The following is an 18,867-nucleotide window of genomic DNA, read 5'->3' as shown; positions in this document are numbered from 1 at the left end:
AGTGACCTGCTCTTGGCGCATCAAGAGCTCTACTCCAGCGGTAGAGTGCGGAGTGGGGATATGTTGCTCTGAGCGCACAGAGGCTCGTCTGAGGAAAACGTCTCTACTCTATTCTACTCCAACCCCCTCCCACACGCGATTACAGACAAGCGTCAACAGCCCTGCCCATTCCCATGCGCGCAGTTCAGCTTTGAGAATTTCGGATTTCCTTCCATAGATCTGCGTTTGGTCAGAATTGATAACGGTGCTCTCACGGTTTGATTTTGGTCTCAGTTGGACATCAGTTTTGGCATACAGTCAGTGGGTGTCATTTCGCAATCGCTCTGCAGTGCACTGGTGGATTCACCAATAGCCTCTTTTATAGAATGATAATATTTAAATACAAATTGCCGACACAAGTGTAGGTAGTTAGGCTGACTATCGAATACCAAGTTAGTGAAGCACAATTCCAGGTCACTGTTTTTGTATTTTAAAAACCTTAATCTGTCGTGGGTGCTGGACACAGTTTGCTGCAGCTGCTTTAGTAAGTACACTCACCGAACACTATACTAATACTGGGCACAGGTAAATTGTGGCCATGAAGGGATGCACATGGTCAGCAACAATACTCAAATAGGCTGTGGCATTCAAGCGATGATTGATTGGTATGAATGGGCTCAAAGTGTGCCAAGAAAACATTCCCCACACCATTACATCACCTCCACTATGAGAAGGTGTACAGGTGTTCCTAATAATAATAGGAATAAGTGCTCGGTGAATGTATATGCAGTTAGTAGTAGGCCTAGGCTTTTTTAGGACGGAGACGATAGAGTGGGAGAGCCCCACACTACGTGTTACGTCCGCTTCTTTTCAGCACCAGGTTGATGGACAGCTCCCACATCTATGGGACAGACCGAAGCTTAGGAGCAGTGTAGGCTAACTGATGACTGTTTCTGTTTTCTTTTTTTAGTTAGAAACTAATCCGGCTGATAAAAAAATAAATAAATTTAAAAAAACATACGAAGCCATATGGTGAGAAGGGAGTTGCCCACGTCCAATAGCCTATACATTAAATGCCTGCATGTCCATCGATTTAAGTCAGTGTTTATTGTGGTCTATTCCTATAAAAAAAAGCCCACCTTAAATCTTTTTAACAATCCCCCACCGATCACATGCAGTAAATTGCAGCCATCTAGAGTTATCTTCAGGTCACCTTGGCCATAAAGTGATGTGTTTTCATTTGTAAAAGTTGCCCTTGATCACTAGTGCCCATCAATCCAAGCCCTTCGATTTCAATATTATTTCTATTATTTTCTATATTAAATTATATAGTTTTTGATGATGTGACACATGATTAGTACTCCAAAAAATACCCCAAAAAATGTATGCTAAAGTTAACCATGTCAAATTTTAGCACAATTATATCTAAAGTTACACAGAAGCCCTAAGTGATATCAACATGAAAATATTAGAGAATGTGTTTCCATTATTAGGAGAGTTTTCCGACTTCTAATGGAAATGATGAAATTAACACTCCTCAAACCTTAACTACATCAAACGTTACACCATTCTTTGTTGTAAAAAGTCAAGACTGTACCTATCAAGAACAGAATAAGCAACAACCATGCCTTTACACTCAAACTGTCTCCTCATAAGGTTGATTCTGCTCTGTCAATAAGGAAAGCCCACATCAAACCGTTGGAGTTTAGCAGCCAGGTTTACGTGAGCTTTTTTCGTCCACACTCACACACACACACACACACACACACACACACACACACACACACACACACACACACACACACACACACAACCTAATCACACTTCCCCTCTGGGATGAGTCATGGCTCAAAAGGTCATGCTAGTTATAGTGGCAGAGGTGTGTGGGTGTGATTGGTGCAGATGTTCCCAATGACATGGTTGGCACTGATTGGCCAAAAGAAAGAGAAAGAGGAAGAGGTGGAGCGAGACCTTTATCTGTAATTGCGCTTTACTTAGGGCCCCTACCATGACGATGGCACACAGCACTCTTGCCATCCCATACAGCGCCCATCTCTACCCACTCCTACTCATTCTGCCTCCCTCTACGGAACTGAAAGGCTGAGTATTGGGGTACATCTAAATAGCCTAAGGTGGCTTCCTACCCTTGCCTCCTCTCCTTCGTCTTTACTGATCTGAAAACACTTGCCACTGACTACACCAGGTTACTCTGATCACTGTGAGTGTCAGAGGTCTGGACATTACAAGCAGGTCATAAAAATGAATAGTGAACAGCTAATAAACAATGTAAAAGGACTGCTTGTTAACAGCTAATGTACTGTACTGTACTGTACTTGAACAGCTTTTGAACTACTCATCAACAACATGAGGAGTTGGAGCATTCAAGCCATGCGAGAGCAGCAGGTGGTCAGTTAGCGTGTTGTGCTACAGCCGTTGCTAACCTAACACCATGGGGGGTTGGATGTGTCCCCCCTCTCTCTCTGTAGCTTGTTGTTCTCCTCTGCTTCCTGTGGTTTCAGGGCTCTAATGACTATGTTTCTGCTCACTTACGTCACACTGACCAAAAATATCACCTTTCTTGAAGCAAAACAGAGTCATTGCGCCAGGGACAAATAAAGGGCCTTTACAATAAGATCAGAAGTCCATCTGCCACAGAGGTCAGATAATCAGCAGTACTGTGCTGTAGTGCACAATATGTATCTTGTAATTAAAATGGATTTATAGCCTCTATCCCAGATGTTCTATTATGTGCTGATGACTGATCGCTGCACATACATATTCATGTAGCATTCTATACATTCCACCTGGTTTTTATATTGCTACATTGTACACCAATGTAGTGTGTCCCTGTCATTCGCAACTATAGGAAATGGTCCATATATTGAGGTGAAGCTTTGTTGGTCATCTGATTCAGTCCTGGTCCCAATGACGCACACTGCAGAAATAACACCAAACGCCTTCAACTGAGTCTGGACTGGCTTTGAGTCAAGGAGTGGTGCTTTGAGTCTGTCCCCTCCCGCCATAGCGCGCCCAGGGAAGTTGGTCGAGCAGAGTAGAGTGGGGTTTATAAACCTCCGTTCAAAGAGGCGTGTGTTCTCTCCCAGGGCGTAATCCGGCACGGCGGCCCACTGGTCTAATCCTAGCAGCCCCCCTGTGAGGGCGAACACTCCAGAGGGCCCCTTTTATGTATTATTATTAGACACTGAGACAACATACGGAGATTCAAGGCCTCACAGGTAGCTGGCTGGCACTCTGTCACAGGCTACTTTAGGCTAGAGGCAACTCTCACACAAACTACTAAGTAACTCTTTATAGTGTTAAGGTTACAGTTTTGTCAATGTCAAATGCAACTTTTTGAAAAAGCAAGTCTGATGTCCATAGGTAAAGGCTGACTCTCATAGGCTGCATTAGTGATTAATATGTTTTATGACTATAATAGATAACCATAGAGTTATGGCAACAAGTTGAGACTATCATGTGCCACATATGAGCAATGGTAACTCAACAGCACTCTTAGGGGCTTAACAAGATAAATACAGCCATTACAGACCAACCCCATGCAGTAGCATACAGAGTGCAGATTTTCTATGCTCTGAGTCACCTTGATAATGCCTGATCTCAAAACCAACCACAGATTGCGTCTGGCTCAAAATGTATCTGACCAAATAATAGCTGTGTATTTGTAAAGGTGCTTTAGTAATGCCTATCTTCAGAACTAAGAGGTGTGAGTTGTGCTGCGGTGTGTCTTTACCCTGCCTCCATCAGATAGGAGCCATGGTGGGTAATGTTTTACAGGTCCTTGAAGACTAAAAGATCAAAGGTCGGAGTCATTCTCACTGTAGGGCGCGCCTCTCAGTGTGTCTTTGGATTTCGCTGCAGGAGAGTGTGTACCGTATGTCTGCAGGACCAAAAGGCGTGTGTTGGCTGGCTGAAAAAGTGAGAAAAACATGAAGAGAACTCTTCAGATCTCTTGTTGACCCGGCTTGTCGTCCTGAAAGTTTGTGTTGTGTCTTCAAGTGTGTGATCGTGCGTGGATTCAAGACTGTGTGAGTGTGTAAGCTCGTAAAAAGGCATAATGCTGGAGCTGGCGTTCTACCCGGCAGTGGCGTTGATATATTTCTTCGGGGTGCTGCGTGCCAGTCAGCAGGACCGAGTAGACCTGCCAGAGAGTGCTTCTGTGAACGTCTTCTGTCTGTTTGTGTTGGCACAGCCTCTTTGCTTGGTTATAGGTTCGCACACAGGCATGATTACCTATCTCCTCACCGCCCTGATCTCCTACAACTTCCTGCCGTGGAAGGAAGCAGCCGCCCCAGGCCAGGGTGGGGGCAGGGAGTCTGCTGAGGGGAAGGAGGAGAAGGAGAAAAAGAAAAAGACTAATTAAGAAGAAAGAAACATTTGTGTTGAGGTGGAGACATTGGACATAGTGGCCAGACGTGTTGAAGTAAAGACATACAAACTCGCCTCATCCACCACCAATGTGAAGCACCTTCATGACTGTGCTGTTTAGGTAAATGGAAAAAACTATTAAGTCAAAGAAAAATGTCCATTCCTGACTTTGTGTTTTGGCACTCAAGTCCCCCGTCTTCGAAGCATATCTTTAATCTAATTTGAATTTAATTTGGGGTTTTTTGCAACTGAAGGCTCTGTTGATGAACATCATTCAAAAGTGTTAGACAATGTTTCCACAAACCACTAAGTAACTCTTTATAGTGTCAAGGTTACAGTTAAGCAATGTCAAATGCAATCTTTGAAGATGCAAGTCTCAAGTCAATATGTAAAGGCTGACTCTCAGAGGCTACATTAGTGATGTGTAATGACCATAATTATGAGTTGAGTCAACAAGTTGACTCTATCATGTGCCACATATTGTATAAGCAATGATAACTCAACAGCACTCTTATATAGGGGAAGATAACATCAGATTTTCAGTTACACAAAAGTGTTAATGAATGTTTCCACAGTGCTATGAAACCAGTGATTTTTTCTCCTGCCTATTCTCTCCCATGTTGAAAAATTAGTCCTTTAGATGTGCTTTATCTTGTGTACATGTTGAGTAAGCCTAAACTCAAAGGGAGATAGTATGCTTTAGGATTAGACCATGTTATTCTGCTGATAGTCTGTCTTTGTTCTGTGCCAGTGTAGAAGCTGTGTGTGTCTCAGTAAGACTCTGCTTGATGACTGTGAAGAGTATTTGATGAGGTTTAAACAGCTGCTGCTATTAAAAGTCTTATGTGCACTCCTACCGTGTCTGTGTCCCTCCTCTTTTTCTCTCTCTCTCTCTCTCTCTCTCTCACTCTCTGTCTTTATCTCTTGCTCTGTGCTGGTTTTTCTCTCAATCTCCATATCAGTGGACCACACAGCCTACAGTGTTTACTAGACTTATTAGCAATGCTGGACTACTTCCCAAATTAACTCCTATGAGTCCATTTTACACAGCACTGGATGATCTCTGTGCTCAGTCTTCTTGATCCACCTTTATCCACCACTTCCCTCTTTCTCCATCTCCATCTCCACCCTGTTGTCTACACCTCCATCCCTCTAATCACCTCCCTCTCTACCTCAGACATTCACTCCTCATGGTTCCTCACCAGACCTTTAGAGATAGTGGTGGCCCTCGGGGGAGTGGGGACAGGGGAAATCAACTGAAGCCGGTAATCAAGGCTCTCTAAGTCAATGCTTAGAGCCACAATCTGAACTACTTCATGTTCAAACATGCCGTGGCAAGTTGGCACTGAGATAGGAATGTAAGAACTGACCAGATGAGATGATTAGGTATGTTTTATGCACCCAATTTGTATAGAATAATGGATTTAAACATGTAAAATAATAGATATAAATAAAATAATAAATACAAAAAAGATTAAGAGCAGGATAGTATTAACCGTCTTCAAGTTTTTAACTGTGTCTGAGGACGTTCTAGCTATTTTAGGTCAATCTCCGGACGTTCAAACAATTTTAGGCTAGTCTCCAATCTTCCATTTTAAGCAAAGTTCTTGAATAAATTGTGTTCAAACTTTTAAATGATTTCCCTCATGCCAATTGTACCTTTGACAAATTCCAATCTGGCTTCTGTGCTCATCATAGCACTAAGATAGCACTAGTCAAGTTGTTAATGACCTTAGAATGAATGCTGATGCCAACAAGCTCTCTGTCCTTGTCCTGCTGGACATGAATACAGCTTTGATACTGTGGACCATGATATCCTTATTGATAGACTTGACAAGTAATTTGGCCTCTCTGGTCCAGTTCTTAACTGGTTTAGGATCTATCTAACTGTATTTTATTACCCCAGAAAAAATAGACATCACATGTGGGGTCCCTCAAGGTTTTTTATGGCCTGTACTCTTCAGTCTGTGCATGTGACCCCTTGGCAGTGTCACCAGGAAGCACAATATTAATTACCACAGTTACGCAGATGACACCCAGTTGTATATTTATTTATATCCCCCAACAATTTTAGTTTGATGGATTCCTTGGTGAAATACATTGTGGACAAAAATGTATGGATGTCACAGAACTTCTTCCAGTTCAACCAAAATAAGAAAGGGGTACTAGTCATCACTAAAGAGGTGCTAGTCATCACTAAAGAGGTACTAGTCAGGTACTAGAGCAAATGCCAAAATATTAAGACACTAGCACTTAACACCAAGCACCAGGCTAAAAACCTAGGTGTCATCATTGACTCAGATCTTAATTTTGAAACCCATATTGTATCAAGAGTGTAACTAAAACAATTATTTTTACCACTTAAGGAACATTTGCTAAGGTGCAAACTGTTCTCTCTCAGGCTGACACTGAGAGATGTATTTTTTCTTTTATGTGAAGCACATTATGTTACCTTCATTTATTAAATGTGCTACAGTATATAAATAATGTGTGATTTGATTTGATGCGTTAAGAATATGGCTTTGTGTTCAATACACCACAAAGTTTGAAAGTTTGATACTTATATAAAAATAGCTGATGGGCATTTGTGGGTATTGTGTATTGGATAATTGATAGCGGAAAAGCAGAGATTGACAGATAAACAAATTAGACTAGACCCACAGGAGCATAATCATGAAATCAAACTGACACAGCAACATTATAATGTAGCTTGTGAGTTTAATATTGATGAAGAGGGAAGATGCAGAGTATACAAGGACATAAAGTGTGAGTGTGTGTGTGTGTGTGTGTGTGTGTGTGTGTGTGTGTGTGTAGGTCTACTGTATATGTTGGAAAGATTGGCATTATAGAATGGCTTTCGCCCCCTTCTGCGTGGTAATGGCTGTCATACATCATTGAGACAGTTGTCTCCCGTAGAGGCTGGGACAAGCACACCCAAACTAGTTAATGATCACGATTTGCAAAGAAAATGAAGATGTATGACTGGAGGGTTCCTAGTGCTGCTGCTGCATCAGAGTTAGAACGAAGACTCTGAGCAAAGGCATTTACCAACGTCAAGGCGCTCGCCCCGACAGTACACCCGTCAATCCTAAACTGTCGATAGGCGGCTACACCATATGCATGGTAATTGTTGTTTTTTTTCTCTCTCTCTCTCTCCCTCTCTCCCTCTCTCCCAGGCAGAGGAAATGAGGAGTTAGGTGTTGGCATTTGTAAAAAATCGTTTGCTAAACAGAAGAAGAAGGCGAACAATCTATCCAGATTAGAGGACTAGAGGACAGACGTATTTGTTAAGATTCAATCAGAGGCAGGAGTCGAAGTTGAAGTGTTTCTTTCTTGCACATCTGTTGTATTCTAACAATCCTCAATGTTACACATTTTGACAGCAGAGTGCACCCAATGAAAAGAAGACTAAAAAAACAAGCACAGTTGAAAGGACTTTGAAGGAAAAAAAGATAGCTATAAAGAACATTTTCGTACAAACATTCCATGAAGAAAAAAAGACGACACAGAATTTCATTTTCACCTTTTTCATTTTTATTTCATTGAAGGAACGATTGATCCATCAATAAATAAGATTTACTTACAGTATTTACAGTCAAGGTATTTTACATGGTTTGTTTGGTCACATGCACATGTAAGAAAAACAAAAAATAATAACCTGTACAAACATTTACAGTCCTTAGAGGGAGGAGCCTGTGCAATAAAAGGCACATTTGACCTTCAATCCTGTATCTACGCCCCAGTGCAGAGTTCAAATGTATCACCACACGTGGTCTCACCTGCCTGTTAAACACTCCTGCAGAGAAAAAGAGTGACAGATGCCACTTGTGTGTTTTCTCACAGCCACGATAAGCAGTATGATATATAAATATCCACTCAGTGAGCATTCAATCAGGTAAAAAAATGCTCTAAATGCTCTTATGAGTCCACAGCCAGCCTAGAGTAAGGCTCAGAGTGGTTATAACTTATTCAGCCATAGAAATCAAATGAGTAGAGATGACAAGTTGCCAAGCACAGATGTTCTCTGGTGGTAAGACACATTTCAAAAACCTCAGCTTTTGTTGATGATATTCATGTCCTGTCTAGCCATTCCATTTCTATGTGTAAGGCAGTGGCCCTGAAGGCGGAGGCACGTGGCTGAGTCATGGAGCTCAAAGAGTGTGGTACTGAACACAGTGACTGAGAGACTGGCCCCCTACTGGTGGGTGCAGGAGTAACACAAGAGGCAACACAGCTGTGTAGAGGAGTGAGGCTCCTGAACACTTCTGGATGGTTTTAACTGGAGTAAAACCATCTCCAAAGGTTCAGGTTAGCCCTCCTGGTGACAAGCTACAGTACAGTACAGTACACAGGTATACAGACAGCCATGTATGCGTACTAACAGAAGTAACACATTCAGTAGTGCAGGTGTTCTCATGCCCCCTTCGTTAACAATGTATATGGGGACACAGCGGATAACCAGGTAGTCAAAATAGTGCCCAAATCTCCCCTCAAATAAAAAAAAGACCATACATTTACACTTATACACTCACTGGGCACTTTATTAGGAGCACTATACTAATACTGGGTAGGGCCTCCCTTTGCTCTCAAAACAGCCTCAATTCTTCGTGGCATTGATTCCACAAGATGTTGGAAACATTCCTTTGAGATTCTGGTCCATGATGACATGATCGCATCACGCAGTTCCTGCAGATTTTTCAGGTGTGCTTTCAGGCTGTGAATCTCCCGTTCTACCACATCCCAAAAGTGTTCTATTGGATTCAGATCCAGTGACTGGAAAGGCCACTGAAGAACACTGAACTCATTGTCATGTTCATGAAACCAGTTTGAGACGACTTTTGCTTTGTGACATGGTGCATTATCATGCTGGAAGTAGCCATTAGAAGATGGGTAAATTGTGGCCATGAAGGGAGGCATATGGTCAGCAACAATACTCAAATAGGCTGTGGCATTCAAGCGATGATTGATTGGTATTAACGGGCCCAAAGTGCCAAGAAAACATTCCCCACAACATTACACCACCTCCACCATGAGAAGGTGTACAGGTGTTCTTAATAAAGTGTTCAGTGAGTGTAGATAGATTATCCAGCCACAGAGAGGTACTGATGGAGGCTAAATCTGAACCTACAGTAACAATGGGCGGGGCTATTACGCACATTGTCCATCATCAATGGGGCTTCTCATTGGCTGCTTCAACCACTATGGAATGAACCCTTTGAGGGATGCATTTTAGTCAATTATGATTGATGTCCTATTCCAGATTTTCCCAATACAGAATGGCAGGATTCATCAGTTCTTTGTCATATTATTTGATTGAATTTCCAACAAACATAATCCATCCATGCTCCTCAAAGGGTTATATTTATAGGTCAATGATTGATAGCCAGGCTCAAACTCCCCATGACTACCACTTGGATCATGCAGCACTGTTCTACAGCGTAATGTACAGCGAAAGTGGCACCTTAAAATGTACAGTACAGTACTACAAAGCCTTCTCGAATAGCAGCTACTGTAATCATAGAAACACACTGTCTTAGCTGTAGAAAAGAAAGTTCACCTTGAAATGATAGTAGAAAGGCTATTAAAAACCAAAGTATTGTACAGCGAGTAGATGAGCACGAAAAGAGTTACAGTAGCTAGTTCAGTAATTGGCACAGCTGTAGTGCCAGGGGAGCATGACTACTCCGGGCCTGGAATGAGGAAGTGTTGGGCTGAATCCCAGCTCTATTAATAAAGTTGTGGGTTCAATTCTCAACGGGGCCATATACAGTACTTAACTTTAAATCACTTTGGATAAAAGCGTAGGCCAAAGCATATAGCTTTTATATGAAAATATAGGAGGATACAGTACACTCTTCGACTGAAACATGACTGGATGTCAGTGTCGTTTATCTGGATTAACAGTTTCTACATGGCCCAAGGGTCATGATACAGAGTGGTCATGATGCCGTTTTGTATCCAAATGCAAGGTAAGAGAGTCCATCAAAAAAATAAAGGGAGTCAAAGGCAAAATAGGCAGAGGTGATTGAAGACAGGGCAGAAAGATAGTGCTCCAAAGACGGAGGAACTAACTGTGCACGCTTAGAAAAAAAAGGTTATACTGTACCTAGAACCCAAAAGGGTTCTCACAAAGGGACAGCCGAAGACCCTTTTTCATGAGTCGTACCTTAAAATGTATTAGAAACAAGGCATTTGGTAAACAATGGGCTTTATAAACGGGATCTTAGACTGGGCCTGGGGACTTGTTTCCATGGTACACACGTCCTCTTGATCTTTAATTAACGCCTTAGCTTATAGGCTAATGAGAACATCAAGTTCAGGATTGCTTTATCTCAGATTTCCCACGTTCTCTTGTCCTACTTTGTGCAAAAACAAAACTCCACCAATTGCTTTTGGAGTCTACTAGCAGCATGAATGTCTTCTGACAAAAGGTGATCATTAAATCAATTCACACAGTCTTTCAAACAAATAGAGCCTGACATCTTTGTCAACAAATGAAATGCAAGGGGATTGAAGAGGATTTTCATGTGGGATCAGAACTCCTGATCTGTTTTGCTGTATTACACCACCAATACTTCCTCTTCCTTCAAGATAGGTTTCATGATTTTATGACAGTGTGCTACACAGATTTGCATGTCTTTTAGGAGATAAAGTGCACAAAATAACAAAGGGATATATTCAAAAAGGGGAAACTATTTTGGAGTTTGGAGGATCCGTATAGGCATCAAAAGATATCCCTACCTCTAAGATGATGAAGTATGAGTTTAAAGCTCCCAATGCTCTATTCTGGAATTAATTCAGTTTGATTTAAATGTCGCTGTTTTAAATGTGATCAATTAGAATCGACCAGAAGGCTCCCTCATGAAAGGTTAGAGTCTGTCAATGAAACATTAAATGGGAGGAAAAGCAACTGTCACTCACTTCAGGGAGTCTCATCTTCACATGGCTGGTGCCTCGAGGGTCCACTCAAGAGAGAGAGAGAGAGAGTGTGTGTGTGTGTGTGTACGTATGTGTGTGTACAGTACGTCAATGATTGGCGTGATAAATGTTTAATTAAAGTGGTAAATCTGGGAATTGAAGGGATGTGTGTGTGTGTGTGTGTGTGTGTGTGTGTGTGTGTGTGTGTGTGTGTGTGTGTGTGTGTGTGTGTGTGTGTGTGTGTGTGTGGCCCCCTCATTATCCCAACAGGCAAAGAGCGAACGTCATACATACAACACAGGGGCAGAACTGCGAGACAGTTCTTCTTTCATTTAGAGGAAAATGACTCAAAGGAAGAAATAAGGATTTTAATAAAGAACCCCTCTCCATCCTGACCTAGTTCCAAAGACTATTCCCATGTACATAACCAGCTGCCTTAACAGCAGCCAGCCAAGCTCTGAAGGCTCCAATTAGCCTGGTGTTCCAGCCTCCCCACCAGACTCTGCAGTGCAGAGTTAGGACACTTCAATATGGCTCTGCAGTTCTCCTCTGTGGCAAACTTTAAGTGTAAAGTCACACTGCATATCAAATGTGCTGAGAGCATAGATTCTTATCATAATGTGCTCGCTGCTTAAGTGACAAGCCTTAGTTGAGAGAGACTCAGACTTCATAGGGAAGGGAGAGATAATGATCTTGCACTTTGGTCCCTGTGGAGGTCCTGTCTGGTTGTTCTGAAAGGATGTGTGTTTGTGTGTGTGTGTGTGTGGGGGGGGGGGGGGGGGGGGGGGGCTTCTTCCTGCTAGCATAAGCGCTTCCCAGCATGATAAGAAAGCTCTGTTAGTTCCTGCTGGACTGGTGTTACAGTGTTATTGGACCTGGGCTTTCTAAGTGCCACCTCAGCACTCCATAGAAGCTGAGAGCAAATAGGCCTCAAAAGACACATACAGGGAGATGAAGAGCTGGTAATTCAGACAGGCCTTATATTAACTCAACAAAATGTCCAGTTGTTTTTACACACAGATACTGTACTGTACACCTCAGCCCTCCACCTATCCCCCGAAATACAATTTGATCCTGAGGTAGGGAACATGAAAATATAAACCACAGCAGATTGAGAGTGAGACAGGACGTTTGCCAGAGAGAGGCTAGAGAAACTGAGAGTGGGAGAGGTGGTTCAGTGTAGAGGACAAGAGGTCAGTGTGTGTGTGTGTGTGTGTGTGTGTGTGTGTGTGTGGTGTGTGTGTGTGTGTGTGTGTGTGTGTGTGTGTGTGTGTGTGTGTGTGTGTGTGTGTGTGTGTGTGTGTATACTGTACATCTGCATACCTGTATGTAAGTGTATGCATGTGCGTATGCACACACAAAAACCCAAGCATCCAGTAAGCCTCCACAATTATGTAAGGGAAATATAGTTACTCCAGTCCTTCCTACTGTGATACAATACATACATTACGGACCAGTGGTTTCAGTTTTAAAACAGCCAATAGGAAACACAAATAGTCACAAAGGGAGAAAAAGCACTCTCCCTCCTATTGGCTCAGAAAGGGTGGTCCCCAAGTCTTAGTTCTTGGACTCCTTATGTTCCTTGAATGATTACATGAATACATCAATACACAAGTCTTTCAGCAGCTACATCTACAGATGGTCCCAAGGATATCCTGTTTTGTGTTTGTCGTTAATACCAGACCGGTGAGGAGGGAAATAATTGAGCTTGCTGGCATCCTCAGTGGGGATTATCTGGATTTATCTAGTCCAAATTGCATCCGACCAAAATGGCACTTGGAGTCAAATTGGCAGTAAAAAGAATGGGGAAATCAAACCTTCCACATTCTCTGTTTTTGCCTTTGAAAACAAACTCCTCAAATGTGGCTTTCTAGACAAGACAGAACTTTGCAACGAGACATCTCGATCATCCTTGTAATGGTAACCTTGGCATCCAGCTGTGTCACACCTAGAGGTCATGAGTGAAGGCCCTCAGTAAGATGGCCGCCATGTTCACCATACTAACGCTCCGACTGTCACCTTTTCTTCCCCACCTTCACCGACCAGATCTTCACCGTCATATCACTGAGAGAGAAAGCGAGAGAGAGATAGAGAGAGAGGGGGAGAAAGAGAAGAAAAGAGTGACTCAATTCCCTGTATCTTCAAACAAATACATTGTGCTTCCAACATAACACCAGAGAGAGACAGACATCAAAACCCACATTTCAAATGAACAGGATGAACCACACACCAAACACACACACACACACACACACACACACACACACACACACAGCGTCGACTCCTTCACCAATTACATAGTACAAAGGGATTAGATCCAAAACAGACATCAAACATCTTTCTCTGTCGGAAAAACTCTCCTTGTGAACGCAGATAGAATTTACACCCCCCCCCCCCCTCCCATCCTATCTACCTACACCTCTCTCCCTCCCTTTTTAGATCAGCAGAGCTCTTAGAGAAGTTAATAAAGAAGTATAATTGCATTATGAACTCTGAAGTAAATCAACTCCCTTCTCTGCTTCCTGTTCAGAACGGAGCTCCCAGCTGAGCAGCCAATTTAATCTTAATCTCCTTCTCCATTCACGGGCTGCCAACCGCAGCACCTAACGGGTGTCGCATCCAAGTGCTTAAACCCCTGCCTAGCGTTCCTCTATAAAACTACCATCACCATTCAACTCAACTGGGGAGTATAAGACAGCGTGTTAGCATTAGCTGATGCTAACTCTCATCCCGGAGCCTCTGGAGAGAATCTGCTTGGCTGGTGCTAGTGGATTGGAGGAGCCAATTAAAAGAAAAAGTGTTGTTAGCTCACCAGGGGTGGCTGGCGCTGGTGGCCATATTGCACACATCCAGGTAATAGACACAGGAGCCGGTACGGTTATTCTCAGCTGAATTATGTGTCACTTGTCTAGAAACAAACTAGGCGCTCTTAGTTTTAATGGGTGCAGGGGAAGGTAACAGGAGAAGTGGAACAGTTGAACAAATAAGTTGTTAATAGAGAGGGGGAAGAGAGACTCAGGAGAGAAAAAGTGAACAGAGTAGAAAAATGGAAAAGAGAAACATCCGAAGAGATGAGGTGAAAAGAGAGGGAGGCTCACTGAGAAGCGAGTAAGATAACAAGATGAAAAGAAGCATGAACACAAAGAGACTGACAGAGTGAGAGAGAACGAGAAAAGGAGGAACAAAAAAAAGTGAGCGGAGGTTACCAGAGGATAGCAACGGCAGTGCTGTGAGTGAGCAACGGGCTCTAGTGAGACGAAAGAAAAAGACGACCAAAAAAAAAGAAAGCGAGGGAAAAGCCAGTAGAGAGGAGAGAGAGAGTACCGGAGGAGAGCAGAGGCGGGGGGTTTGTGAGCGGAGCGGAGCAGAGGCTCATGGAAGGCTGGTGGCGCGGCCCTTGATGGCAAGGACCCGTCGAGGCAGACATGGGGTCAGACCTGGGACATAGTTCCACAACTTCACCCTACAGTCACTGTAGGACAGGAGGAGAGGAGAGGAGAAAGGGGGGGGGGGGGGGGTTGGAGAGGTGGGGTGTGGGAGGAGAGGAAAGGAGGGAAAGAGGGAGGAGAGGAGAGATGGGGGGGGGTGGGGGGTGGAAGGAGATGAGAGAGGGGAGGGGTTGGAGAGGTGGGGTGTGGGAGGAGAGGAAAGGAGGGAAAGAGGGAGGAGAGGAGAGATGGGGGGGGTGGGGGGGGGGGTGGAAGGAGAGGAGAGGAGAGAGGGGAGGGGAGGAAAGGGGAGTGAGGGGGGGAAATTAAGAGAGGAGAGAAGAGGAGGGGACAGGGGGTGGATAGGGGGGAGGAGACGAGAGAATGAGAAGAAAAAAAGAGTTGTGGGTATGAGAGAGAAGTGACAGACATGAGAGATGGAACCGACAGGAGAGAAGAAGTAACAGTGTTAGTAGAAGTGTTAGTAGAGTTAGAGTTAGTGAAATGGTTCAATGAAAGCCTTAGGGAAAGATGTTAGGAAAGGGGAGAGCAGAGACTTTTGGAAGCATGCAGCACACACATGCCGGTGTCGTCATACTAGCATTCGTATCTGTATGCAGCACACACATGCAACACACACACACACCTGCAGCACACACTTGCACATTCTCTTGATGTAACACTCTCTAACAATCATTTAAGCTTCTGCTTAAAGTCTTCTTCACATGAAAGTCAGCATGGTAGCATGCATCTCTTCAAGCTGTGTGACAAACAGCTTCAAACTTTCAACTTGGGTTGAAAGACATCACAGAGACTTCCTCAAGATGGAAAATACCTCATGCACATTGCAGTTGATTGTCATTTCTCTTTTCAAAGAACACAGTATACACTCAGTATACAATCTTTTCTCTCCCAGACCTTGTCTTCAGACCTCGTCATTCCACCGTTGTCATTCCACCCATCATTTCAGGCACTGCTTTCTAATCATCAATTTAAATCTAAACTTTATTTAATCCCGGTTTGGATGTCTTACCTGGAGGCGGTGAAGATCTGTCGGGAGTTGGTGCAGATGGCGTTGATGGGGCTGTCGTGACCCCTGACCTCTCCTATGGGGGTGAAGTTTTCCACGTTCCACACCTTGAGCATGCCCCCTCGGCACCCACTGAGCAACATGGGCCGCCCCGGCACGTAGGCCAGCGCACACACCCAGTCCTTGTGGGCGTTAGGGATTTGCTGTAAAGGGGTGGGGGGGGGGGATAAGTTATCTTATAAAAGATAGATTTAGTTTGATATAAGTTAGTAATATTGGAAACATGATTCCAATGTACTGTAGGCTGTTGTAGCCAGATGCATTTCTACTCCGTTGTCTATGGCACAATGTGTTTCTGTACCCACACTAGCATAACATTTAGAAAGCATGGCCAATACACTGGTTCATTCCGTGTAGTATGCTAGTGTGGATATTTAAACGTAGCCTATATATCTTGTGAATGAGACAAGATAGTGATGGAACAACGTTGAATGGAGAAACAGTCTGTTTTCTAGACTATAATTAGATATCCAACATCCTACTCTCTATGAAAGACATTTAACAACAGTAACTAACCATCAGTAGCACGATCATTATCACGATACTGTAGCTACAATTAGCCATGATGAACACATAATTATCATAGTTGCAGTACTTAGAAAGAGCAGAGGGGCGAGACTCAAAAACACCTGGGGAATCTTGGCAACACCTGTTAACACTGGTCTCTGTCATTTAATGTGGCACAAACACACACACTCACACACACACACACACACAAACACATACAAAACCAGTGTGAGCTACAGTATACATCCTCTAAATACAGTCCCTCACCACTCACTACAGCACATGTGTCAAACTCAAGGCCCGCGGGCCGAGATTTAAAAAAAAAGTTGATTTGTAATAACTTGTTTAATCATATTTGTCTTGGTTATTCACTTGAAAAGTTTGATCTTTGATTGATGGAGTAATGTGGGTTTCTTAACCTGATAAATTAAAGGGATTTATGTTATAATAACAGTGCAATGTGCTTACATATATTTTTGAATTTATGTAAATGCATGTACAATATTTGTACACTTGAATAAATAATAATCAAATTCAGACAGTTATTTGTTACAATATGTTGAGGAGAAGTAACATGTATACAGTCTTACAGTTACAACCGGCCCTTTGAGGGCAACCATGATGTTGATGTGGCCCGGGGTGAAAATGAGTTTGACACCCCTGATCGACAGTGTTGACTCTGCTCTCTTGGCAGATTTTGATGACACAATAATGATTTTCTTCCTCAAAGCTAACACCTTTGGCTTAGAAAGAAAATTGGCCTATTTCAAGGGGCAGCTTGTCCGAATCACAGGATTCATTGCTGGCAACAAGGTGCCATCGCTGTCCAAACAAAAGCACACACGCACACACACACACACTCACAGCAAAAAGAGCATCATCGACAAATAACATACATACAAACACACAGAACACGTGACACATGTGACACATAGCCAGTAGTTATGTCAGAGTGATATAGTCTAACAACATGGCAGATCTTCCTAGAACTCCAGTCACTTGTGCATGCACACACACACACACACACACACACACACACACACACACACACACACACACACACACACACACTACTGTATTGCACCTCTCTCCTCTCCCTGTCTCTGAAATTGTCTCACTCTCTGGCAGCATCAGAGCTAGTGTCTGGTGTGATTCTCACACACACTGTTCACAGACTGTTTCCCTTCTCCCATGCTGTCACTCCAGCCTTATTCCAAATTCAATTATCTCTTCCCTTTTCAACACACTCATGCTGATCAGTCAGATGATGTGTACTAGTCTAGCATGCGATGGGTGAAGATGAGTGTGTGTGTGTGTGTGTGTGTGTGTGTGTGTGTGTGTGTGTGTGTGTGCGTGCACAAGTGACTGAACAGACATTAAAAACAGCCTTTGTTATAAAAAACACACCTCTGAAATAGGAACCACGGGTCCATTGTTGGCATGGCATATGCCACGAGTATTATTTCTGCACTTGTTCAGGAGGTGATTGCCTTCATATTCACACTGTCACTCAAGCTGTCCTTTTTTTGACAGCAAGACCCGTCATCTATGAAGTTCTTTTATCCTATTAGAGCTCCTACTGGAATGAACTTCCATTACCTTTGACACAAATGTTTACCAAACAATTGAATGTGATGTTGTTTGTGCTGCCTTTCGCTTGCACTTATTGCACCACAAAAGCACCAACAAGCGCCAATCCACACAATGTACTGTTATTACTGTCACACTCACTCTCACCTCACACACTCTTACCTGGGTCAGTTCCTGCTGCTCCAGGTCCCATTTCTTGATGCCGTTGTCTCGCGAGCCACTGAACAGCACGTCTCCTTGGATGGCCAGACACTCGATGCCGTCGTAGTGAGGAGGCTCAAAGTTATGGGCCGGGCCTACATTACCCAGCATACCTTCTGCCACGTCAAACACCTGACATATGAGACACGAGGAGAACATTTAACATGTGAGTGAGTGTGTGTATGTGTGTGTGTGTGTGTGTGTGGGGGGGGGGGGGGGGGGGGCTGGGGGGGGGGGGGGGGTGGCTGTGGGTGTGTGCAAGTGTAATCATACCTTGACATAGTGGTCTTTTGAGCCAGTGATGACCTGGTCTTTGCCCAATAGAGACTGTCCGACGGTCAAACACATCACTGAACCTATGTGACCAGTCAACTTCCCCATCGCCTGCATCCTACAGAGAGAGAGAGGCAGGATCAGATGATGTACACCTTGTGAACCTGATTGGCTGATTGGGAGTGTGGTTTGTGCGTATGTGTGTGTGTGTGTGTGTGTGTGTGTGTGTGTGTGTGTGTGTGTGTGTGTGTGTGTTACCTGTTGAGGTCCCAGGTGCGTACAGTGTTGCCAGCAGCAGCATAGAGGACAGAGCCAGTAGGATTGAGGGCTATCTGGTTGATCTGGTACTCCCCCTGTGCCACGGTGATGGTGCGGGTGGTAGTGCCCGCACACGCATCACCTGATACCACTTGACCTGACGACCTGATTGAGAGAGAGAGAGAGAGAAAGAGAGAGAGAGAGAGAGAGTGAGAAAGGAAATTTAATTGGATTAGA

At 43.6% G+C, this 18,867-nt stretch overlaps 1 protein-coding gene across 1 annotated transcript in view; it reads right to left on the bottom strand.

Annotated features, from left to right (window-relative positions):
• Window positions 1–12,142: 12,142 nt before the first annotated feature.
• The window catches only part of kif21b (kinesin family member 21B), a 53,241-nt gene continuing 46,516 nt past the window's right edge, over window positions 12,143–18,867 (bottom strand). The window contains exons 29-33 of the mRNA XM_083669257.1: window positions 18,631–18,795; window positions 18,373–18,490; window positions 18,061–18,231; window positions 15,745–15,944; window positions 12,143–13,347 (exon numbers count right to left, since the gene is read on the bottom strand). Coding sequence (XP_083525383.1) covers window positions 13,299–13,347; window positions 15,745–15,944; window positions 18,061–18,231; window positions 18,373–18,490; window positions 18,631–18,795 — 703 coding nt within the window. The 3' untranslated portion in view covers window positions 12,143–13,298. The remainder of the gene's footprint in view (window positions 13,348–15,744; window positions 15,945–18,060; window positions 18,232–18,372; window positions 18,491–18,630; window positions 18,796–18,867) is intronic.

The sequence above is a fragment of the Argentina silus genome (genome assembly GCF_951799395.1).
Source record: "Argentina silus genome assembly, chromosome: 4".
In the NCBI taxonomy this organism is placed as follows: domain Eukaryota; kingdom Metazoa; phylum Chordata; class Actinopteri; order Argentiniformes; family Argentinidae; genus Argentina; species Argentina silus.
Note: the sequence above shows the minus strand (reverse complement) of the source record. Positions and strands in the feature narration are given on the sequence as shown.